Raw genomic sequence first — 27,513 nt, forward strand, 5'->3', positions numbered from 1 at the left:
TCCATAAGGACTAGCCCCACACCTTCTGATGTGTCCTTCTGAGCTATACTTCAGACAGTCCTTTCCAATAAATGATGGCTCATAATAGATTATCTGCCAAAAACAAGAAAAACAGAAGATAGGTAGATAGATATATTATCTAAATTTCTTTCATTTCACCTCATACCAAGGAGAATGAGCCGAGTTTATGTACTGTTTTTAGAAGATCATTATTCATTCAGTGCCATTAACACTCTTGAAAGGTAAGTAGTATTAATATGCCCATTTATAAATGGGATAATTGACCCTTACAGAAGTTAAGGAACTTTTCCAAGGTGACATATATCTCCCAACAGTGGCTGGAATTTGAACAGATGTCTGATTACACTAAGACCATGATCATAACATAACATCCCAAGCAAGCAAGGGATATGAAGGACCACAGGCTGAGAAAGAGATCAGAACAAGAGGTAAAAATGTGGGAGTCATTCAAAAAGAGATGACAGCACAAAGAAGAAAGAGAATGTGGAAGAAAGAGTGGGGAAAACAAGGGATGAAGAAAACTTTAGCATTACCCCACTTATAAAAAAGAAGGAACAACAAAGTACACAGAGGAGGGGACGGCAGATGAGAAAGGAACCACATATTGTCACCAGATTTGAAACCTGGAATCATTATCTTTGACTCCTCTCTCCCCATAATCTGCAATGTTCAGGTAGCTTTGTGTACATTACACTCACCTATAATTTTTTCAGATTTGTTTTTTACCAAGCATTATGTCATTATCCTAGTACATGTCCTTTAGCAACTTTTACTTGGAATTATTCCAATAGCCTCCAAACATGTCTTCATTCTTTCCATTCTACCTGCCCTTAACTAGTATCACTTCTTTATGTACCCACAGCCTCTTCTATCACCCCACCTACTATCGCCAACAAATGGGAGCTTATTATTCACAATGTTCTTCTGTCCTTGGATTTTTAATCTATCTTGAAAAATAGAGATCCACCATTCATTTCAGACTGCACATATTCAATAGTAAACATAAAAATAATCTTAAAATCATCCTCCCCACTGAAAGGCATTTATATTGTTTCTAGACTTATCATTACAAACTTGAGGATTATCTTGTCAAATTTTAACTATATTATTTATAGAATAAGCAAAAATTAAAATCTTAAAAATACTGAGCTTTTCTGTTCGAATCAAGGTATGTCTTTCTATTTAAGTATTCATCTTTACCACTCAGCAGTTTTAAAGTTTCTTCACATAGTTTCTGCATATTTAAGTTTATTCCTAGATATTTTACATTTTTAGTTATTATAAATAGAAGTTTTATCTCTCTTTTATTAGTATATTTATAATAGAAAGCTATAATTCTTATATATAAATTTTGCCTTTTAGTGTGCCTTGTAATTTTTTTTGGAAGTCAGACATGTAAAAGGTACTAGGTAAAAAGAACTGAGGTAAACAGGCCTTTGGTGATGTGGTGAAGCAAGAGGGAAACTGTAAGATACTCGATACACATTACTCGAGAAGCTTGTATTTTCTCATCTGCATATATGTCTATAATCAATATACAGTATGTTTTGTGTATTAAAATTTACTTAGCTAGATACCTTTCTGTCATAGAATATACCACAATTTATTATCAAATGATGTACATTTATCATGCACACAAATAATGTATAAGTAAGATCTTTATTCCAGTCTCCTGGAATAAATGTGGGACTTTTTACATTAGTAAAACTGGAACTGCTAAGAAGAATGAGCATTTGTAGATATTGCTATAGTTCTCTCTACTGTGGCTGTTTCAGCACTGTATGAGAATTCCCACTGCCCCACTTTTCAGACAATCCTTGGTATTATCAGACTTGTTAATTGTTTTGATATGATGAATGTGAAATAAGTTTTTTCAGTTGCTTTAAAAATGACATATCCCTGATTCCCTGATTATAGTGAGGTTTAACAGTTTGAAATATATTGGTTAAACATTATGTATATATTTTTCCTTGAATTTCTTGTTCATAGACTTTCTCAACTTTCTGTTGGACTGCATTTTCTCTTATTAATTTGTAGGTGTTCTTTGCATATTTGGGTACTAATCTTTTATCAGTTACACATATTCTTTGCAAGTCTACTATCCCAAAATGTGATTTGTCTTTTCATAGTCTTCACATGTGGAATCTGTCACTAAAGTTAGTAAATTTTAGCACAATAAAAATAATAATCTTTTCTTTAAAATACCTTAGAGTCTTACTTTAAATATTCTTCCTGATATCATAAATCATAACAATATTGTCATATATTTTCTTCTAAAATTTTAAAGTTTTTATTTTCAGTTTTAGGTTTTCAAACTAATGAATCCAGTTGGTGTGCATGAGTTAGAAATTCGACCTCTTCTGTTTTTAAACATGGTCAACCTAGCATTGATTACCAAATAGTTCATTCTTTCACCCACTGATTTGTTATACTACATCTGTCATATACAGAGTTCCTACAGACATCAGTCTGTTCCTAAACTTGACTGATTTATTCCTATTCTGATTTACTTTAGCTTTATGCCTGATTGGGTGAATCTCCCCACTTTATTTTTCCTCTGGGTTCATTGTGACCTTTTACCCTGGCATAAATTTTAGAGTCGGCTAAAACTTTGCCAAGTGCTGCAAAACAAACTTTTGAATTTTTTTGAAATTATATTCAATTAACAGATATATTTGAAAATATTTTGCATCTCCAGACTACTGAATTTACTCATCCTATTATTTAGATATTATTTTAGCTTCTTTAATAAAGTTTTATACCTTTCTTCATCTAGTTCTTCCATATCTCATTTTAACTTATTCCTAAGTAAAGTACTTTTGTTGCTGTTGTAACTGGGATCTTCTTTAAATCACATTTTCTAAACATTTTTGCTAAGGTACAGAAGCATGATCTTTTTATGTTATCTTGTATCTGGCAATAGTGGTAAGCTATATAATTAGTTCTGGTAGTTTGTATATAGATTTTCTCAGATTTCTCATACAGACAATCCTCTACAAATAATGAAAGTTTTGTTTATTCCTTTCATTTCTTATATATTATTTTTCTTTACTTATTTTACTGGCTAGGATTTCCAGCATAATGCTGAGTAAAAGTGGCGATAGTAATCATCACATTTCTAAGCTTAATGAACATATTTCTAGTATTTCATTATTAAGTGTGAGGCTTATTGTAGAGTTCTGATGGATATCCTTTATCTGGCTAAGGTTGATTTTTTCAATTCCTAGGTTCTTAAGAGTTGATATTGTTCGTAAGGGAGGGCGTGATGTTAATCATAAATAAATGCTAACAATCATTTCTTCTCTATTAAAATAATCATTATGTGATAGACACTATTTACTATCTAACATATGCTCTATGAGACGCCTTAACTCATTCTAAATAGATCTGCATATTTTCAGTACATGTTAATATCACATTCACGGACATAGTCTAACTGAAAAATAATTCAATTGGCCGGGTGCCGTGGCTCACGCCTGTAATCCCAGCACTTTGGGAGGCCGAGGTGGGTGGATCACGAGATCAGAAGATCGACATCCTGGCTAACACGGTGAAACCCCATCTCTACTAAAAATACAAAAAATTGGCCAGGCATGGTGGCAATCGCCTGTAATCCCAACTACTCAGGAGGCTGGGACAGGAGAATCACTTGAACCTGGGAGGCAGAGGTTGCAAGTGAGCCAAGATGGCACCAGTGCACTCCAGCCTAGGGGACAGAGTGAGACTCCCTCTTGAAAAAAAAAAAAAATCCAATTATCTCTGGCCTTTAGTTTGTAAAGGAAATATGCATAACATAAATTTTGAAGACATAGACGCATTTGCCTGATTTACACTATTATATACTTCAAGACAAGACAGATGGTTAAGAACAAAATATATCCTTTATCATACACATGTACATAAGATATCTAAAACAAAGACATAAAAGACATAATTCTATTTAATATTTAATTCTGAATTGTTGACAAACATTGGTATAAAACCACAGGCTTCACAAAGGAAAGGAACTATTACATAGCTTGACTTTTATCTTTCAATAGCCACCATTTGAGGCACATACGTTAATTAAAACCCAGCGCTATAAAAATTATAACTTACAAATAAGTAAAGCTATGCATTTGAATTTCAAAATCCTATATTTTATGGGATTTATTCTCCAGTGAGCAAATAAACAACCAGACATAAGTTCCCTGGGTTCTTAATTCTACTAAGTGGCCAACTTCAGAAATATGTTCTAGTAAAAACAAGCCTAATTTTAAAAATTGCAAATGAGTTATTTCTTTAAAATACATTACTTAAAATTCTATATAAAAGAATACTACATTTTTAAGTTTTAAAACTGAAATTAAATAAGTTTTACTTCCAGAGGGAGAACAACTGAAGGAAAGAGAAAACACTCTACAATTATGTCACCAGAAAAGCATAATTCCATTTACAAAGCCTGGATTTGTGCCCAATTTTTCCGAAATACATCTACAGGATTACATCTGTATGAGACTTTTTCTGTAACAAACAAGGATAACAAGGCAAAAAAAGTAATATAAATAGAATTCCACTTGAAAAATCAAAGTTCAACATATATCTAGACTAGTTCCATCCCCAGCCCATTTTCCATTCTGCTTTACCAATGCAGAGGCAACAAATCTTGTTTGAATACAAAATTCTTAATAGAAAAAGCTTTCATATTTAGCTGTTAATCTACTAAGGCACTATCCTTTCAGGAAAGTGCCATTATACAGTACCTATAGCAAAAAACCTACACAATTTAATCTTTTTAATGAAACTGGATTAGCTTTTCAATGTATTATGTTCTCTACACTTTCTATTTAAAAGCTGTTACTAAAGGAGCTTATAAAATGTGAAGGCTCAGGACACAAATAAGCAATGAGGCTGTGTGAAGAACTGGAAGCCTAGAGGTTAACCAACTTCAAATCATCTGTGATGATAATTTTCAATAACACTACACCAAACCCTTCATCATACACATAAGAACCAAACCATAGTCAGTCAAAATGCAACACATCATTGTCTGCAGTTAGTTTTGCCTGTAATTAAAACACTACCATTTTATGGTTGCTTAAGGTATACACATGAAAAGCAATCATCGTCAATTTAAAAAATTGAGAAAGGAAATCAAATTTTATTATAAAACACTCCTTTTCTGGTTACTTAGAAAAGCATTTCTCAAATATTTATTAAGAAAGTAATATTGAAACCACTATTTTCATCCCCCAAAATGTATAAAAGATATTCCTTTTTAATCAAGAAAATTTCACTTAGCATTTAAAAAAGCTTAGCAGCGAAATTGTAGGAGAAGTCTCTCCCAGTAATGTATCCTACAAGAGTATGAATGACATGAGACAAAATAAGGGCAACAGCCAACGGTGCCGCTAAGCACATGATTTCATTTACCCTTTCTGACTATCAAGTTTTTCATTTGTCAAATGGGAATAGTAACAAGTGGATCACAGGATTGTTGAGAAAGTTAAAAGAGATGAGTCATGTACGAATATCTACCACAGTAGCAGGCTAGACATTTTTTTTAATTATTAGAAGCACATCCCTTCTCCCACCCCAACCTTCCCTGCAAAAGAAATCCACATATACATTTGAAATCAGGCTGAATTTTTTAAACGATACTAACATTTAATTTAATGTTACTCATTCATCTCCCTCCAGCAATTGAAGACTATAATTCAAGTAAAGATATATTTAACAACTAAAGATACCTTTAAAAATGAGAAAAATGGGTAACATGTAGCTGAACAACATAGTACTTTTCCTTTTTTCTCTGCCCCTTTAGGCACTCTCCTAGGGAAAGAACAGTTAACCTTTGTTGCCTAAAACCATATTCTCCTTAATCTAACAGCTATCTGCTTATTCAGCAAATAAAAATTATGTGAGGGTCTTCCTAAATTGTGAAAGATCCTAAATTAGTAAGGCATTAATGGGGATACATTGAAACAATTTCTGCAAACAGAGCTGATGTATAAATTTGACAGACTCCCTTTGTAACCTAGTGCTACAGTAGTCACGTAATTCAGGACACTTATGTCCAACGTTAAACCTGAAATGACAACAGGCATAAAGAGGTCTATTCCAGACAAATGTGCATTTATAATCACCCTACCCATTGTATTATCTCAAAATTGTACATGTACAAAATGACCTTTTGCTTCAGAAGCAAAAGGCTTTGTTACTTTTTCTTTTGTAAAAAAAAATAACAACTAAACACACCTAGTGGCTAGATATTGTTTTCCAAAAAAAAGAACCAGGTCTCCTATGAAAACTGAATGATGATTCTAGAACTGAGAGAGGAAATATATATTATGAGTCTGGAGCATCTTGTCAGGCCAGAAAATAAGCAAGGGTTCAAAAAACACAATGACGAGAGTATGGCAAAGGAACAAAAGATCTGACTGAAAGAACTCTCGATTTGAAGCTAGAATCAATAAAGTTGTTCTGGATTGTAACAAAAAGTATAAAATAAATATCCATGAATCCATAATAAGATAAATAAAAGATTAAACAAATCAATAAATGGGAGAAACAAATCTCCCATGCAGATTTCAAAAAAATGCTGTTAGATGTTCCACCCTCAAGGAGGTAGAGTATAACCCCCTACTCCTTAAGTGTGGGCTGTGCATAGCAACTTCTTTCCAAAAAGTACAGTATGTGGGTAGGGGAGGGCTCAGGGAATAATTACAGTGAAAAAACTTAACACTGCCTCAAGGTTAAGTGATCAAGGTTAACATCAGCAGTGATGTCATGTTGATAGTACGTAGCCTTAATAAAATGTGATGAAATGGCACTTTACCTCTGTGACCTTCCTCCCCAAAACACATAACCCCAGTTGAATAATAAGTAAAATGTCATATGGTCTATAAAATACCATCAAGTCATCAAAAACAAGATACAGTCTGATACAGTCATCAAAAACAAGAAAAGTCTAAGAAACTGTCTCAGCCAAGAGAAACCTAAGAAGACATAACTACTAAATGTAATGTGGCATCCTGCATGGGTAAGATCCTAGAACAAAAAGAACATTAGGTAAAAACTAAGGATATTTGAATAAAGTATGGACTTTAAGAATAACGTATCAATATTGATTCATTATGTGGAACAAATGTAGCTTACTAATACAAGATGTTATAATGGGTGGAACTGGATGCAAAGTAGATGGGAACTCTGTATTATCTTTGCAATTTTTCTATGACTCTAAAACGGTTCCAAAATTAAAAGTTTAAGAAAAATTAGAAAACCTTAAAATATTTTATATAGAGATTAACTTTATGCACTATGGCCCGCATTTTGTCCAAATATAAGCCAGTCACTCACTATTTATGATATTCATGGTGTCCTGAGGAAATGATGGAGGTCTACATGCAGAGAGAAGTTGACAGTGGAGAATCCTTCATCTATCCATTTTCAGCATCCTGCAGTGTACTGCACTTCACATGTATGTCGAGTTAAGTAGTTTAAACTAATACTCACAAGTATACACAAATGGTTTAAAATGTCTCAGACAAGAAACAGCAGGTAGAACAGAGGCATAAGCAAGTAGCCAAAGTGACATTCCTTCATTCCTCGTATGAGTTCTTTATCAGTCACAATATGAGGTTAGTCGTTATTTAATGATGCTTTTAACTAATGAAATGTGACCAGAAGTAGGCCAAGACATTTCAAAATTATTAAGTAGTCTATCAGCCCTTAGTGGATTTTTATTAACGTAATGAATAAACAAACGTTAGATACATATATTTTAAAATAGTAACAACTTGAGAAGCAACAACGGATTTATAACCATTCTTGTTAACAATGAACCCTGCCCTTTGTATGAAGATAATGGCTAATGATAACCTGAAGTTTTCATAATTAGCACAAGATATATCCAGATTACGAAGATAAGCCTTTCTAATTTTTAGTGATGTTTAAAATCATGCTACTCCCAATCTAATATTTTATGAAATTTCACAAAAGGTAATGACAAATATGCAGAAGATTTTACGGATGTTGTCTTCTTGTTGAATTCTGTTTTGACAATGAAATGGATGAAAAAGATGTAAGTATCCTTAACATACGCTCAACAGCAAATGACTTCCTTAAGGAAAACAATGTTGTAGCTAAAATTGTGTAAGTGTAACCAGTGAGAAAGCAGCCACTTGTCTGGAATAACCTGCATATTGTGCACATGTACCCTAGAATATAAAGTATAATAATAAAAATAAAAAAAAAGAAAGATTCTGACATGCTGTCCATCATATGAGGATACAAGAATACATACCCTCATCAGATAATGGATTTACCAGCACCTTGATCTTGGACTTCCCAGCTTCCAGAACCATGAGAAATAAATGTTTATTGTTTTGTGTTTTTTAGGAAAAAAAAAGATTATGAAGTAAGGTTAAAGGGTTAGCACTACACATATAATTCATTTTCTCAATCATTCATAGACAAACAGTTATAGAAAAGTAGATGAACCCAGAAATGTACAGCGTGCTACAGGATATCACTAATGTGGTTAATTTCATAGAAACGAGACCTTTAATAAATAGAGGAATACTTACAAACTATAATGAGATGTGTAGGAACTATCACACAGTGTTTAAGTGACTTAGCTCCCGAACTGGACTGCATGGGCTGGAACACCGGCAATAGAATTTATTAGCTATGAGATCTTGGACACATTACTTAATCTCTACAACTTATTATCATCTGTAGACTGGTGACAGAATTGGTGACAGTTTTACAAGAGATAATTCATGTATAGCACTTAGAACAATGCTTGGCACATAGTATGTATTCAATAAATGTTAGCTATTATTGGTTACTATTATGAGAATAATCATAAAAATCTTTTATACCACAAAAAATTCATTAATCATCTTTTGGCAAAGAACTTAGAGGTGATCAACCTCAGAGATGAATTACACATTTTTCTTTTACAAATAAGTAAGCATTCCAAATTTCCTGGCCTATTCTGTGATATTTTGTAAACCAGGGTCTATGAGAATACTCCATCAGTATCTCCTGCTAAATCAGTTATATTGATAGTGTTGGCCACAAATATCTAACAGAAAGTACTTCATCAGAACTTTAAAATAGTATACATACCCTCAAATCAGGAGAAAACTTGTCAGCAGAAGTTGAAATGGAATCTGATGACACAACAGAAGCTGATTTTGTATGCACTGAATTCTCTGAATGAGAAGTGGAGGCACTAAAAAATACAAAAGTACAGTATGTTGGAAAAGTGGGGGCTTCAAAGACCAGTTTCAGACATTATATTTAATATAACTCCAATACTTATTAAAATTCCCACAGCCAACTAAGTTCTGCTTTGCCTATTCAATCTTATTTCTAAATCTTAACAAATTACAAACTGTTCCTGCTGGGTCAAGTATTCTTATGATCTAAGTTCCCTCTGGACACACTCCCAATACTCATGAAGACACTCCAGGATAATTCCTTCTTTTTATCCATTCACCCATCCATTCATTCATCCAAAGAACATTCATTAAGTGGTCCAATGTACAAAACCACTACACCAGGCACTGTGATTTGAAAATAAATACGACATCATCCCCATGTTCATGAAGCTCACAAGCTTGTGACACAGACAAGTAAATAAGTGGTGCAATGTGATGACTCTAAATAGAAATACATACACACACACACACACACACACAAACACCCCACATACATACAAGTATCTATGGGAGAAAAGAAAAGGAAGCAGCCAATTCTGGCCAGAAAGTCCAGGGAAGACTTCTCAGAGGAGATGATATTCAAACTGAGTCTCAAAAGATAGGAGATCATCAGACAAACATGGAAATTTCAAAAACTAACAAAAGGCAATGCAAAGGTATAGAAATATCAAAGTCTACAGAACATCTCAGACACTACAAATAGTTGAGTAAGGCTGAATGGATAAAAGAGCAGATAAAGATGGAAAGAGAAGCTCTTCTTTGTACCTTGTACCTTCCCACCACATCAAACAGCCCTGCCTTAAGTATCTACTTCTTCCATTATAAGTAATTACTCCACAGTTACTTTTACTTTCTTAAATTCCTATAAAGGTGTTTTTTTTTTTTTTTTTTTTTTTTTGAGACAGTTTCACTCTTGTCACCCAGACTGGTGTGCAATGGTGCGATCTCGTGTCACTGCAACCTCTGCCTCCCAGGTTCAAGCAATTCTCCTGTCTCAGCCTCCTGAGTAGCTGGGATTACAGGCACCTGCCCCCACACCCGATTAATTTTTTAATTTTTGTATTTTTGCAGAGACGAGGTTTCACCATGTTGGCCAGGCTGGTCTTGAACTCCTGACCTCAAGTGATGCGACTGCTTCAGTCTCCCAAAGTGCTGGGATTATAGGTGTGAGCCACCGTGCCCGGCCAAACTTTTGATACCTGATCACACTTTTATTGTTTATTTTATTTCACCAACTAGTGCCCCAAGAACAAAAATTATGTCTCTTTTTTTGGGGGGGAAGAGCACGGGGGAGAAATGAGGTCTCACTATGTTATCCAGGCTGTTCTCCTCAAACTCCTGGCCTCAAACAATCCTCTCACTCAGCCTCCCAAAGTGTCGGGATTTCACGCATGGGCTGCCATGCTCAAGCCTACTTCTTTTTTATTTTCCACAAAATCTACTTCAGGACCTGTGTACACTGTTAATATGTATTATGCTTGTTAAATTTAAAAATCTGTGACAATATGCCACAAACTGAATAACTGATTCATTTCCTCTTATCAGTAAAACAAAGTTAAAATTATTTAAGGTAAGATCAATGGTAGAAAAACCTCAAATACCTTGAATTGAGTCTTTAAGTTCAGATTTTCAAAAATGTATTTTTCTAAAACATATTAAAAGTCTTCCTTATACCAGAAGTCAAATTTTTTTCACTAGATTTTGAGGAAATACTTCACCTTTGAGTTGTGATAGTATTAAGAACCATTTAGCTTTAAAACAAATTCCATTTATTCATTACAAACCTGTCTATAACAAGAATAACTAAAATACTTATACAATGTGAAAATCACCTCCCCAAAAAAGAAACTGTCACTTCCTTTAAATGAACGAAGTGGTATTCCAGTGCAAACACAACATAGTATTTCCAACAACTTATACTATTATACAAAAAAGTAGTCATAAGAAATTATATTACATAGTTTTATAATGTAAAGAAAGAAAAAGTGATAGGCTGTGAATGTTTTCCTTTTTCTTTGTATCTAAATTCTGATTAAATGTCATTTTCCTTAAAATAACAGGTAAAATAACCAAATTTTAAGCACAGTACTTTGACAGACATTGTTAGCTTCCTACTTCAAATAGATTCCCCTTTCTCCCTGACTCTGATCAGGGTAGTTTGTGCCCTGCCGAAGGTAAGAGGCTTGCTATTCTCTTCCTTGTGGCTAGGAGAGCCATGTGAGTCAATTCCAGTCAGTGGGATTTAGTGGGAAATCTGCTAATGGTTATAGAAACCTTTTATTTTCTTAATAAAGGGGAGCAGAAACAGCAGGGCAGTCTTTATCCTTTCCCATTTCTCTTGCTTGAAATAAGAATGTAAAGTTTGGGCCGCTTGAAATAAGAATGTAAAGTTTGGGCCGGGCGCGGTGGCTCAAGCCTGTAATCCCAGCACTTTGGGAGGCCGAGAAGGGCGGATCAGGAGGTCAGGAGATCGAGACCATCCTGGCTAACACGGTGAAACCCCGTCTCTACTAAAAATACAAAAACTAGCTGGGCGAGGTGGCGGGCGCCTGTAGTCTCAGCTACTTGAGAGGCTGAGGCAGGAGAATGGCGTAAACCCGGGAGGCAGAGCTTGCAGTGAGCTGAGATCCGGCCACTGCACTCCAGTCCGGGCGACAGAGCAAGACTCCGCCTCGAAAAAAAAAAAAAAAGAATGTAAAGTTTGGAAACACAAGAGCCATCTTATAAACATTAGCAAGATGCTGGCCTGCCAAGGACAGGGAGCCAAATAGGATAAGCATAGGTTTTTGTAGCATCACTGGGCCAACAACTCTCTACCTCTGGAATTCTTGTTATGTAACATAAATGGGTGAGCACGGCTGTGTGTGCCTGTAGTCCAAGATGCTTGAGAGACCGAGACAGAAAGATCACTTGAGCCCAGGAATTTGAGACCAGCCTGGGCAACATGCCAAGAATCCATCTCAAAAAATTAATTAAATAAAATTAAAATTTTTTAATAAATAAACTAAAATGTTTAAAATCTCTGCAATAGAGTCTGTTCTATACAGTCAAACACAATATAGCAATCAACATCTCATAAAGTCTAGTTAAGGCAAGTTCAAATGTATAATGCTATTTTATATGCATATGCCCTTCTGGGAGAACAGAAAACCTCTTAAAGGCAATTGAATATAACTTGAAATTATAGATAGTGTATTATCTAGAAGAATAATACTGACAGAAAGACTATTGTAGCACGTAACGCCAAGAAACCAAATGGCTCTCTGGTTGGGTGTGGTGGCTCACGCCTGTAATCCCAGCACTTTGGGAGGCCGAGGAGGATGGATCACTTGAGCCCAGGAGTTCGAGACCAGCCTGGGCAACATGGTGAAATCCCCTCTCTACTAAAAATAAAAAATTAGCCAGGAGTGGTGGCACATGCCTGTAGTCCCAGCTACTCGGGAGGCTGAAGCATGAGAATCATGTGAACCTGGCAGGTAGAGGTTGCAGTGAGCTGAGATCACACCACTTCCCTCCGGCCTGGACAACAGAGCAAGACTCTGTCACCAAAAAAAAAAAAAAAAAAAAAGGAAAAAAAAAAAAAACCAAATGGCTCTTTAGAGCCAAAGTATAAAGTAAATAAATTTAAGAGAGATAAAATAACAAATCCAGGTACTGGAACTTGTACTTTGCAGTCTCAGATTCAAAGAATCAGTCTTTCAAGCCAAAGTGTGGTAAACAGCCTTTAATTATTACCTTCTCTTTTCAGACACACATAAACACAGGCAGATATTATGATCCACAATGTTATAGTTGAATAAGCACTAATGTATATTTCTGTGTAACCAGTCTACAAAGGGTTTCACTCTCCAGGCAAATATTGAGGAGCTGGAGGGGTACAGTGTGGGAATACATCATAGTACTGTTCTTGTGATTATGGCAGAAACACGTGCGCGTGCACGCGCACACACACACACACACACACACACACAGAGGCAGGGGGGGAGGGAGGGAGGAGAGAGCACACAGGAGAGAGGGAGAGAGAGAACGAGAGAGAGACAGCGTGTGAGAGAGCGAGTAATCACGCAGGCGCACACCAGCGCAGCAGAACTGTTAAAACTTCTGGTATAAACGTGAAGTGCTGCCTTTAGCAGCTACTCAGACTGAAGGTGGCCATGGGCACACTAGGATGCATAGTTCTCTTTTCTGTAGTTGTTTGTTTTCTTCTGTCATACTGGCTCTGTGCATGCTTGTAGTCACCATAGCTACCGGTATGACACAGGCTAATTTCCACCGCTTTTTTTCCACTTCTCCCTTGCTCATCTTGAAGTCAAGCTCTCTATGTTTATTTTTTATGAACTGTTCCACAAACAAGCTCTGTATTTCCCAAAATTCATGCCTTTGCTTCAGGGCTTTCCAAAATAGAATGTTCCTTTACCCTAATCTATTTAATAACATCCTACCTACCCTCTAAGACCCGGTTTAAAAAACGAGCTTCTCCAAGAAGTCTTGGAGTCTTCCAAGAAGGTCTTCCAGTTGGAACTAAACTCTCAGTCTTCTACACTTTCATAGACTTTATCTATAACTGCACTTAACCCTTCCCACATTAGACTAGAGAACTTCAGTTACATGGCCACCTCTTTTTAAAATTACAAACTCCAAAGAATAAGAATCTTGCAATTAGCAAGGCATTTGAACTTGGAGCAGAAACTGCAGTCTCTAACCTCATTAAGTAACCGATATCATTTTGGTCCTCAGATTTCCTAGGCCTACACACTTCACCTCAGTCCATCCAGACATTCCTGTTTTCCTTGTCAACCTGGGCCTCTCTTCCACATGCTAAAACTTCTACTCAACACTCTGTCGCATATGTTCATTACCATATTACTGTGTGTTTCCTACACCCCACTTTTCTCTGTCCAAGCCTTTCTTCAACTACTAACTCTCTTCCTAATCTTCATCTGAATGTTTTCATCCACAGTGAATAAACTCCCCTACATCTTTAACAGGATTCTCCCCTTCACCTCTGCCTCAACTGAGCTCCCCTCATAGGAATCCACTTCCCTGCAGACTTTAATAAGAAACTCTTTTCTTTTCCCACATCTAACAGTGCCCAAAGATGAAACAAGCATTTTCCCAGCTGAACTTTCAGGCTTCTACATTAGTATTATTTTTGCATCTTCATATATAAAAGCCTTCTTCCTCTAAGGTTCATGGCTTTTCAGTATACAACCTCCTTGTTACTATCATCCACCCACCCATCCTCCTCACTCACTAAGGGTTTTCTCATCTGGCTCACTTTCTTCTCCAGCATTTCTTTCTATTCCAAAGCTGCCATCATTATGGGAATTTTATTATCCATAAACTATCAACCATCTAGCTCAAAATTCCTCAATTCCTACATCCCTCATACACATTCCCACTTCAGCAATGTACATTTTGTTATTACACCTTGGACTTTATCATTTCTGGGAATTACCCTGCCACCATAATCTTAAACTTGAGGAAATTAATCTTTGACCAGATGCTGACCCTTTCTAAATATTTAACTTTCTTAACTTTCCCTTCATCTCATCTTCAACCTAGTAGAGCTACCCAGACCCTCAACATCTCTATTTTTTATTATCCCTCATGATTCATTGCCCTCCCTTGCCCACTTCACTTCCCTTCCTAACCATCAGTGTCCTTATATCCGTATCCATTAGCCATGACTGTCCTGCTAATCCCTAAATGTGGACCAACATAACCATCTTTCTTGGCTACTAGTAAAGGCAATCTTCAAACTGGGGCCACTTAAGACTTATAATTAGAAACATCAGCTAGGCCCAACACAGTGCTCAGTGATTCTCCCATTCCCCAAGTGACTTTTTTAAACCATAACCATCTTTTTCTCCCACACAGCTATCACATCCAATCAATCCAAAGTCCTGTACAGTCTACTTCCGTACCATCCCTTGGGTCTATCTTCTATCCTACTTTTTTTATCATACTACTGCAAATTACTTGTCTCTTTTCTCCTACTCATCCAATATATCATCCCAAACCAAAACCAAAGTGATCTTTCTAAAACCCAAATCTGATCATATCAATCCCTTGCTTAAATCTTCATTGATTCCTCACTGCCTACCAAATCAAGCCAAAACTCCTCAGCATAACACTCAGTTTTTGACAATCTGGCCCTTGTTCTACATATCCAGCTGTAGTTTTTACTCATCTGGAACCAATGGGAATGGCTTGCAGATTTCTTAAGTTCTCTAGCCATTTCATGCCTCTGTGCCTTTGATAACCCTATTGTCTCTGTCTCTAATGTCCTTTATAATCTTCCATGCCTTTTTTGTCCCATCTATCTTATAGACATAACTACTGCTTCTTTTACTGTACACTGTACACATTTCTATAATACCTGTAACATTATATTGCATTTACTCACCTAAAAGCTCCTCTCCCCACATATCGTTATTATTTACTATTTCAAGATTCTTTCTTTACTACAATCTGTGAGCAAACAACCTTCTCAAAATAAAATATGTAAAACATTGAAAACAGAATTCGTGGCACATGTAGCTATTATTATTTATGACAACTGAGTATTACTGCACACATATTATCCCTCAAGTCAGATTAGCTACATGAATAAAATTATAATGGCAAAAGTTCTAAGGCAAGAACTATAATTAGTGGCCTAATGTTTACGAAATAAGAACTTGAAGACGAAATACATCTCTTGAATGGCATTATGTTCAAAGTATTAGAAAAATAAATATTATTCCCACTATGGAAGCATGTGTCTTGGCATTGCAAATGCAGTTTAAAAGTGAAACTATCATAGAAGATTAAAGTTATCAAAAGAGTTTCTTGAAAATTTGAAGAAAAATAACTCCAATTTGAAATTGACTGCTTAAAATTACTTTTCTTCTATATAAAGAAAGCTCTTAAGTTCTAAACAGGACTAAAAAGAAGAAGACAGTACCAATGGAAGAGGGTATACGATTACATCACCAATAGTAACTTTTCGCTGAGAAAATATGAGTAAAAATCGAATGTTCCTTTTGCCTGTTACTGTTTTCTACATTACATTTCCCAAAACTGTTAACTTCCACTGACACATACTCCAATTATACAAGATAATTTCATCTTCTTTTCTTCCTTGAAAAAAATTTTAACAATTACCATGCCCTTTCTATATACAAAACATTGGGTTATGAAACAGCCTCTGCACTTCAGATTTCTGCCCAATAAAAGACATTATACCACACAAGCATATCAATAATACCATGAGAGGTACAAACAAGGGCCAGGAGGAAAAAAAAACCCAAAGGAAATAGTAATAATTATGACTAGACGAAGCCAAGAAATGTATTAAGTTGGACCATTTGAAATTGCTATTTTTATAGGTCAAATGGCCAAATATCAACTATTTCAGGTGGTTCCAAGTGCTAATGAAGGAAACAGAAGAAACTAAGGTTGGGCCTTTAATGAGTGAATGAATCAGATCGAGGCTTTGGAAATCACACACACACAAAGGGAAAAAAAGTAAAAATAAAGGGCTTGAGAAACTACAAGGCATATTTTATAAATAAGTAGTTTTTTCAAACTAAACAGATAAAAGGCTGTAATTTGCTGAAATATAAATGCCAGGCTTAAAAGCCTAGCTAATAAAAAGCAAGGGGAATACAATGAGAGATCACTTCACACACACTATACTGTCTATAAAATGTTTTAAAAAACAGACAATAGCAGGTGTTAGCAAAGATGTGGAATAATCGGAACACTCATGCACTGCTTGTGGGAATGTAAAATGGTATAGCCACTTTGGAAAACACTCCGGTAGTTCCTTAAAAGCTGAAACACAGAATTTCCCTATGATCCAGCAATTCCACTTTTAAAAATAAACCCAAGAGAAATGAAAATTTTTTCCACACACAGAAATAAGATTTACCAGAGAAAAACAAAATATATATTAAAAACACATGTACATGAATATGTACATGAATGTTCATAGCAGCATTATTCACAGTAGCCAAAAAGTAGAAACAACCCATGTCATTCCCCTGCTTAAAATCCTTCAATGGCTCCCTACTGCTCTCAAGATAAAGATCAATACCTTACCACAGCCTCAAGTTGCTACATAATCTAATCCTTGCCTCCTTCTCCAGTTCCTCTTGTGTATCTCTCTCTCCCCTTGCTCTCTCCAGTTCAACCACACTAAACTTCTTTGAGATTCTGAAATTAGCTAGCCCTCTGCAGGAAGCATGGTTCTGCCAAACTCTTCTCAACTGAAATATCACCTCCTTGGGAAAATCCAATCAGATGCCCCAGACAAAACCAGTGCTCCCATAGCCACTCTCATAGCACTTTGTGCTTTTCATTCTTTTCACTTAACCACCAGTCGTCTTTTCTTACATATCTTTGCAAATGTTTAATGTCTTTTTTTTTTTTTTTTTTTTTTTTGAGACAGGGTCTGCTCTGTCACCCAGGCTGGAGTGCAATGGTGCAGTCATAGCTCAGTGCAACCTCAGACTCTTGGACTCAAGTGGTCCTCCCCACTCAGGCTCCCAAGGAGTTAGAATCACAGATGCAAGACACCATGCCTGTCTTGATTAATGACTATGCTTCCTAAGACGTCATACTTCAAGGAGAAGGGATCCTGTTGGTTTTGCTCAACATTCTATTCCTAGGACCTAGCATAGCACTTGGTATAAAGAAGACACTCAGGAAATATTTGCTAAGGAGTGAAAGACTGAATGAGAATGATCAGAAGATTAAATTATTCTAATCACTAGAATATGGAAGATAAAACAAAAAAGAAATCTGTGAAAGGAGGGAGAGGGATAAAACATGGGTAGGGAAGGTGGAAGTCTAGTTTTCCTTCTGGAGTTGTTATTGCGCACATATTATTCTGTATACCATATATCATGTCCCATTCCCATCAAAAGACTTCCTAGGATACTGAGACAAACATTTATTTTAAGAGGTTGTCTTAAAAGAATGACAATCTAAAAAAAAAAAAAAACTGGTGGGAGATGGTTTTTGACTATGTTATTTCCACTGGGATGGTTAAAGTAGTTGGGAACTGAGAAACCAGGATTAGTCCTATCTAGCTAACAGCAGTATCATTGGCCAACTCACTTAATTCCCACTCACCATTACACTGTCACTCTATGAAAAGTACCAATTAGACTGTTAGTGGTTCTTAACTTTTTTGGTGGTCACAGACCTCTTTGAAAATCCCATGAAAGCTATTTCCTGAAGCGCTTACAATGTTAGGGACTTAAAGGTTAAGAATCTCAGCCCAGATGATCCCTTTTAGTTCTAAAGTGGTCCAGGGCTTCTGAAATGAGCATTCTACCTTTCGTAACATCCATACAATATGCAGATAAATACTAAAAAATTAAACCTTTTATACACACATGATGCACACATACATGTGTGCTAACAACAGCTTCATATTTGAAATTTTTTCGTATTTTAATTATGTAATCACAGTCTTAAATATAAAGTTAAGACACAAAGACTAAATAGAATTAATCCAATATTGTGTTTCTTACAATAAAGTCTTTAAGAGAATATTTATGTATAATGGAGTCAAAGGGAAACTAAATCCAACAACTGCATAAATTTCAGGAGCTCTGGACTATCACTGTGCAAATTCAACACCCTTACTTACAAACAGAAATGACATCTATCAAATATTGGCCACAATTCCTTTAAATATTTTCATTGTTTATATCATGTGATTTTATCAGAAACTACACCTATTTAGCTAAGTAGTGATTCTATTTCAAATGTCTTACATTTCAAAATATATCCACAATAATTTTGGGGAGAGAGACCCCCTAAGAATACATACACAGTTGGTTCAGTAACTCTTCTCTCTAAATAAATAATTTAATCAGACTAAACTGGACCAGACTAATGTAAACTCAGTTGACTCCAGGACATCACCCTTGCCAGTGTTCAACAAGGTTATGTTTACAAGTCTTCTTATTCTGTGATTCACACACTTACTCTAACCTTGTGACCTCACACGCTGGAGCTGCTTATTCACTTCAGTGGCCTGCCTGACTTACTTGGAGTACTTTTCTGCCAACCTAAAAAAATGGAAACACTTTGGAATAATGCACTTGGTACTTGCATTTCTGACAGCAAACTCCTTTTTCTTTCAAATACTACATATGGTTTTTGTTCACAAGTCTCTTCCCAAATCTGTAGACCATATTCCATTCTTAGGTGTCTATCATCTTTGCCTCCATTTCTCAATGCCCATTCACTGCTTAATCTCTTGGAATCTAGCTTCTGCCACTATCAAATGATGCCCTGAAATTGTTCTTTCTATAATTACTAATGGTCTGGTTGGTTTTTTTAAAAAATGTTTTTTTCTTAGTTCTGATTCTATAAATGATCATCTCCCTTCAGCAGCATATTATTTTGGTTATCCCATTTCTCAGTTTAACCAATGCCTTTTTTAGCGCCTACAATAAGAAAGAAAATACTCATCTAGGAACCCCTAGAGATACAGAGATAAATATGACCCTTGCTGCTTTTGATGAACTTTCACTAGTGTACTTAACACAAGCACAGCAACACAGTGAGATGTTGTCTCTACAAACACACACACAACACAAATAGAACATGATAAATGGGTGTGAGAAAGAGACACAAATCCCTGGGGGCTTGGAGAAACAAAGTCCTTGGGTGTTGTTTATATTATGTGATTTTACCAGAAATTATACCTATTTAGCTAAGTAGTGATTCTATTTCAAATGTCTTACATTTCAAAATATATCCACAATATTGGGGAGAGAGACCACCTAACAATGCCGTATATGAAAAGTTAATATAAAGTTTTAATTTAGAGGCTCAAGAAAGGCTTTTATGAAAGAGGTGGCATTTGATGTTAAGCAGAAGATAAATGAGGTTCAATACTCTCAGTTTCACTAAGCAAAGAAACAGCATGAAAAAGGACAAAGTAGGAAATTCAAGACATGTTAAAGCAACTGGAGGAAGCAGATCACTTTTATTGGAGTACAGGGTACTTATAAGGCACAATTAGAGATAAGCCTGAAAAGGTAGGTTTGGATTACAGAGTAGAAAGTGCTGAATAAGAAGTTGGTATTTCTTTAAGCAATGAGAGACCTCTGAAAGTTTCTGTACTTTAGGGAGACTTTTAACAACAAATCAAAGAATGGATTACAAGAGAGGGAAAATCTGTTACAAGACCATTAGGATATCTTCTCAAGTCAAAGGTATTGCGAGCCTAAACTAGCAGTAAAAATAAAATAGGAGTGGACATATGGGACATTTTGGAAACGGAATAGAATTTAGTAGCTGACTTGACATGAAAAACAAGGGAGAAGGAAGACTCAAAATATGATCCCCAGTCTTGCTGACTGAAAAGTCAGTGTGCCAAATTAGACAGTAAGAAGAAACAGGTCATTTGAGGAGCTGCTGATTTCTGTCTTGAAATTTTTTAAGACTGAGGTGGTAGCAAGGCCAAAGGATTTTAGATTTTACATGACCATATATTTGTTCATTCATTCATTCATTCATTCAGGCAATGTTGATTCACTGCTTATCAGTTATATGAGTGTTCTATGAAGACATATATGTAATACAACAATGTTATATGTGCTTCCAAATTATGGCCTCATGGGAGAGACAGACTCCTTTTTAACTGTCTATGAATCTGATTGTGATGAATGCTATAAGAATGGTTAAAAAAAAAAAAAAAAAAAAAACTACAGGAGCACAGAGGAGGAAAGGACTAAATATGACTGGGAAAGCTGAGGCAAGCTTGAAAAATGTCTTATTTGCTGGACAGTGACCTGTTAGTAGGATTTGATGGTAAAGCAGAAGAGTAAAAACATTCCTGAGAGAGAACAGCTTAAATAAATAGATCATTTGGGGAAACTTATGTGACTAGGCTTTGTGGAGGCAAGAAAGGTTCAAGCTATGTTCTATGAATAAACCTCGATACCATGCTAAAATATCAGATTATATTCTGAGGACAAAGGGAAGCCATCAAACATTTCTGAGTAGAAGTGTCAAATAATTCTATGTGCAGAGACATTCTGCTCAGGTTACGGAGCATGCACTGGGGAAAAAATTCTAGAGGAATTTACGTCAGTTAATAAGTTATTGTATTAGAGCAGTAAGATCACTTAATAGACAACGGAACGATGCCACATAATGACAAAGACAGAAAATACAGAAGAGTGAGCAGGTTTGGCTAGTATGCGGCATGTGGAAATAATTCAAAAGATTTTGATATCATTGAACATTGAACTTGAGGTTCTTGCAAAATATCAAAGTGGATATATTCATTAAGCAAGCAGAAATACAGCTTTAACATTCTATCGAGAGGTTACAGCTAGGTGACAGCTAAATCAAATCCATAAAATTGAATTATGTAGCAGAGGGACAAGATATAAAACAAGATTTAATACTTAGCAAATGGAACTATTCAAAATAAGTAGTTAACACTACCTAATACTACAGAGCAGTCAAGGGAAATAAGAGAAAAGTCCATTGGACTGATTAATAAAATGTTAAATTAATTACAATGTCAACACAGTCTCTATAATGTTTTAGAAATACTTATTTTACATGAATGAAAAAGTTAAGGTATGGAGGCATGGACTGCCTCAACTTCTTGCCCTTCCTTCAGTAAACTTATCTATATCCAAACGCACCTGTCCTTCCTATTGAAGATAACATTTCTCTTTTCAGGTTCAAAGCCAGTCCTTCCTCTCATGTGCATCATTCTGCCCCCGCCAGTCTACTTTGGGAGAGGTACTCTATTGACGCTGTTTTCTAGATGTCATTAATGACCTCAGGAACAAATCCAGGGGCCTTGTTTCTCTGAGTTCCCAACTTCCTTAACCTCTGTGCATTATTTGATGCTATCATCACTACCTCCCTCCTGGAATTCTTTGCTCTGTAAGCTTCCCTTGTCATTAAAATTTACAAGCTTTAACTCCCTCCTTTTCTAGGTTATTTCTTCCAGTTGTCCCCTAAATATAGATTCTCTTGAAATCTCTGACCTTGCCTCTGGTTCTCTCTTCTTAATTTCTCTCTGAAATATCATGAATTCCCACATCTTCAATTATCACCTCTGTGCAAATGATTTTCAAATTTCTATCTTTAATCTTCTCAGTCCCACATTCACAAATACCCACTACGAGTCAAAGCATTTGACTATTGGGCCCCACACTCTCTCTCCAGTCTTATTTCTCACTCTGATCCCACTTGGCTACTGCCCACACCTTTCAAGGACACTAAGCTATACAGTACCTAGAATTATACCAAATATTTTTTAAAACTGTCCCTTTCACATGCAAGTATGGCATTAGTAGCCAACTATTCTCACAGCCAACCAGGAACTTACAGAATATTAAAAATGTAAGGGATTTCTGAGATCATTCTAGTGAAACCCTATCCCCCGCCTTAAAGATAAAGTATAGCCCAGAGAAGTGAAGTAAATGGTTTGGAATATAGTTCAAATTAGTGGCACAGACAGAGAGAGAGAGAGGGAGAGAAAGAAGCAGATACAGAATTATACAGATCCAATTCGGTATCTCATATTGCTTCTGATATGGAGTACAGAACTAAAAGGAGAAATGCCTCAAAGTGCTTATTATCTAACTTGGGAGATATAACACAAACATATACCCCAATATTTATTATTATATAAACTCAATGCATGAGGATGAAGTTCAGTTGAGACCAATAAGGGAATGCTCCTTGGAGCAGATAAAGCTTAACTGGATTTGGAAACAGGTTAAGAAGGAACTACCAGAGACAGTAACTATCTTTAAGCCTATTTCCCATAAATATTTTTAAAGTTTTTGGACAACAAAAAACAAGGAATTCATTGCACATGAGAAGCCTGGATTGGTAATTTAATCCCCCATTTAGAATTCAGTATGAATCCATGTAATAAGATCTGATAGTAAATGAAGATAATAGTTCTTGGCAATACGATATTATCTCATAGAATCTTACTGTTCCTTGACTCCTCATCCACTGTTTAAGACTGCTTCATTTTCTTTTACTCCACTACTTAGTAGCCATGTGACTATGGGCAGGGTATTCTACCTCTCTGAATCTCATTTTCTTTATATGTAAAATGGCAATGATATATCATATAATTGGTTATTTATTCTGGCTCCAGACAGGCCAACCCATTTCCTTATCCCCCAGCTTCCATCAGCAAGAGTTTAAAAAGGGCATTGGAAGCTTTTGAATGTGTTTGCTCCTGCTTCTCTAGTTCTTTTAATTGTGATGTTAGAGTGTCAATTTTAGATCTTTCCAGCTTTCTCTTGTGGGCTTGATTGTATATTTAGAAAACCCCATCATCTCAGCCCGAAATCTCCTTAGGCTGATAAGCAACTTCAGCAAAGTCTCAGGATACAAAATTAATGTGCAAAAATCACAAGCATTCTTATATACCAGTAACAGACAAACAGAGAGCCAAATCATGAATGAACTTCCATTCACAATTGCTTCAAAGAGAATAAAATGCCTAGGAATCCAACTTACAAGGGATGTAAAGGACCTCTTCAAGGAGAACTACAAACCACTGCTCAGTGAAATAAGAGGACACAAACAAATGGAAGAACATACCATGCTCATGGATAGGAAGAATCAATATCATGAAAATGGCCATACTGCCCAAGGTAATTTATAGATTCAATGCCGTCCCCATCAAGCTACCAATGAGTTTCTTCACAGAATTGGAAAAAACTGCTTTAAAGTTATATGGAACCAAAAAAGAGCCCACATTGCCAAGACAATCCTAAGCCAAAAGAACAAAGCTGGAGGCATCACGCTACCTGACTTCAAACTATACTACAAGGCTACAGTAACCAAAACAGCATGGTACTGGTACCAAAACAGAGATATAGACCAGTGGAACAGAACAGAGTCCTCAGAAATAATACCACACATCTACAGCCATCTGATCTTTGACAAACCTGAGAAAAACAAGAAATGGGGAAAGGATTCCCTATTTAATAAATGGTGCTGGGAAAATTGGCTAGCCATAAGAAGAAAGCTGCCACTGGATCCTTTCCTTACTCCTTATACAAAAATTAATTCAAGATGGATTCGAGACTTAAATGTTAGACCTAAAACCATAAAAACCCTAGAAGAAAACCTAGGTAACACCATTCAAGACATAGGCATGGGCAAGGACTTCATGTCTAAAACACCAAAAGCAAAGGCAATAAAAGCCAAAATTGACAAATGGGATCTCATTAAACTAAAGAGCTTCTGCACAGCAAAAGAAACAACCACCAGAGTGAACAGGCAACCTACAGAATGGGAGAAAATTTTTGCAATCTACTCATCTGACAAAGGGCTAATATCCAGAACCTACAAAGAACTCAAACAAATTTACAAGAAAAAAACAAACAACCCCATCAAAAAGTGGGCAAAGGATATGAACAGACATTTCTCAAAAGAAGACATGCATACAGCCAACAGACACATGAAAAAATGCTCATCATCACTGGCCATCCGAGAAATGCAAATCAAAACTACAATGAGATACCATCTCACACCAGTTAGAATGGCAATCATTCAAAAGTCAGGAAACAACAGGTGCTGGAGAGGATGTGGAGAAATAGGAACACTTTTACACTGTTGGTGGGATTGTAAACTAGTTCAACCATTATGGAAAACAGTATGGCGATTCCTCAAGGATCTAGAACTAGAAGTACCATATGACCCAGCCATCCCATTACTGGGTATATACCCAAAGGATTATAAATCATGCTGCTATAAAGACACATGCACACGTATGTTCACTGCGGCACTATTCACAATAGCAAAGACTTGGAATCAACCCAGATGTCTATCAGTGACAGACTGGATTAAGAAAATGTGGCACATATACACCATGGAATACTATGCAGCCATAAAAAGGATGAGTTTGTGTCCTTCGTAGGGACATGGATGCAGCTGGAAGCCATTATTCTCAGCAAACTATTGCAAGAACAGAAAACCAAACACCGCATGTTCTCACTCATAGGTGGGAACTGAACAATGAGATCACTTGGACTTGGGAAGGGGAACATCACACACCGGGGCCTATTATGGGGGGGGGGATTGCATTGGTAGTCATACCTGATGTAAAGGACGAGTTGATGGGTGCAGCACACCAACATGGCACAAGTATACATATGTAACAAACCTGCACGTTATGCACATGTACCCTAGAACTTAAAGTATAATAATAAAAAAAAAATTTTAAAAATAAATAAATAGATAAATAAAAAGGGCATTGGAAATCCATGTGCTCTGATGAAGTAAGACTGTCCTTCCATCTCTCGGTCAGCCTCTCCAATACCATTAGCAAAAGTGAAGTGGAGGCCCCAGATTGTAAGTGTCCCTTGCACGACCTTACCCTTTCCTCCCTTCAACATCATTTGCATTTTAACATGGACAGTCTTACTACTGTCCACATTAAAGACCGTAAAGAGTTAACATCATTATACCTTTTATCTCTATTTTTAACAGTTCTCACAAATAGTCAGAACTACCAGATTCTAATCCCCCTTCTGATTCTACCTACCATTCACTCCCTATTCCTGTGTTTCTGAATTTTAAGGTTAATCATCGCCAAAATGACCTTTATCTCTAGCTCTTCTTAAACGGTCTTTTTACCTTTTATGCTTACTAAAGCCTAGTTTTTACCTGAGGACACTGTTCCCCAACAGCCTTCTCAGATAGAAAAATAAGCCCTTTTATTTTTCTCTCCAATATTCCTCTCCCACCACTAGGCCTGGAAACTGGGCCTTGTCCCTCACTGCCACTTTCAGATTCTTCTACCTCTCTGTCTCTAAAAACCCCAAGTATTCAACCTCATGCCATCAGACTACAGCATGTACCACCCTCTTCGTTGACATCATTTGCCTGTCTCTAAGTCACTCTCTCTCACTCCTTAAGGCTTTAGTTTCAGGCTTACCATTATTCTTTCCAGTACTACCAACTGCTCTAATTCTTACTGATTCCAATTTCACATAAATGAGCATTTAAACACCTTGGCCATTCAGTTAATCAAATTCCTCTTCCGCAATGATCTTGTCTTCCATTCTACCTCAGTCATTCACCTCAATGATCATATCCTCTGGACTGGCATTACCAATTAACTACAATCACTCCCTGATTTAAATTTCAAACACTCTACTGTCTGACCACCAGCTCTTTTTCTCTAGTACCCCCAACCAACACCTCAAATTGTTCAATTTCACCAAAACCTCCACTGTTCCTACTACACTACAGAGTATCTATTTCATGTTCTCACGTCTCGCTTTTCCCAGCTCTTAAAATTCCATGCCTCTTATTACAATCATTCCCTTACACTTACTTACTTCATAGTACTTCCTTGTCAAACGGAAAACTGCTTAAAGCCAACTTTCTGACTATTCCAGTCCTGTACCCACAGTTAAATGAGTCTACAGAAAAAAACACCACCACAGAGACTCACTTTGAATTCATAGCCACTTACCTCAACTAGACCCTTAATACTGCCTAGATATTACACATTTCTCTAGTTCATACACTCTCTCATTCTGCTAGATTACTATTTCATATGTTCTTTGCTTTCTTCACCCTCTATCATCTTCTCCACCCTGAATTTCCTAGATGTTCTAACTTCCTGTTTCACGCAAAAATAGAGAAGCAAACACAGATTTTCCACAAGCTCTTCAACTATAACCTGTGTGCATCTGTGCACATATATTCTGCCTTGCCTTCTCTTACTATGGATAAATCATCCATATTGCCATCCAAAGACCCTTCATTAGGCTGGGCATGGTGGCTCATGCCTGTAATCCCAGCACTTTAAAAGGCCGAGGAGGGCGGATCACGAGGTCAGGAGATTGAGACCATCCTGGCTAACATGGTGAAACCCCGTCTCTACTAAAAATACAAAAAAATTAGCCAGGCGTGGTGGCACGCGTCTGTAATCCCAGCTGCTCAGGAGGCTGAGGCAGGAGAATCACTTGAACCCGGGAGGCGGAGGTAAAAGTGAGCCAAGATCACTGCACTTGATCTTGCTGAGACCACTGCACTCCAGCCTGGGCAACAGAGCAAGAGTCCATCTAAAAAACAAACAAAAAACAAACAAAAACCCTCATTAAACTCTATCCTCTCTTGTTTACACAAGAAAATCTCTCCAGCAAATTCTTCCCTCCAGTTACTGTATCATAAAATTTTCTACTCAATCTCACTAATTAGCATAGAAACAAAGTATTATTTCTCTCATCTTCATCCCTCCAAATAGTGCTTCATTTCTCTG

At 36.4% G+C, this 27,513-nt stretch overlaps 1 protein-coding gene across 1 annotated transcript in view; it reads right to left on the bottom strand.

The window, feature by feature from the left end:
- Positions 1–27,513, bottom strand: part of MTMR2 (myotubularin related protein 2) — an 89,518-nt gene that overhangs the window by 41,941 nt on the left and 20,064 nt on the right. Inside the window, exon 2 of the mRNA XM_031933832.1 lies at positions 9,136–9,241. Coding sequence (XP_031789692.1) covers positions 9,136–9,241 — 106 coding nt within the window. The remainder of the gene's footprint in view (positions 1–9,135; positions 9,242–27,513) is intronic.

Source organism: Piliocolobus tephrosceles, chromosome 13 (assembly GCF_002776525.5).
Source record: "Piliocolobus tephrosceles isolate RC106 chromosome 13, ASM277652v3, whole genome shotgun sequence".
Classification (NCBI taxonomy): Eukaryota; Metazoa; Chordata; class Mammalia; order Primates; family Cercopithecidae; genus Piliocolobus; species Piliocolobus tephrosceles.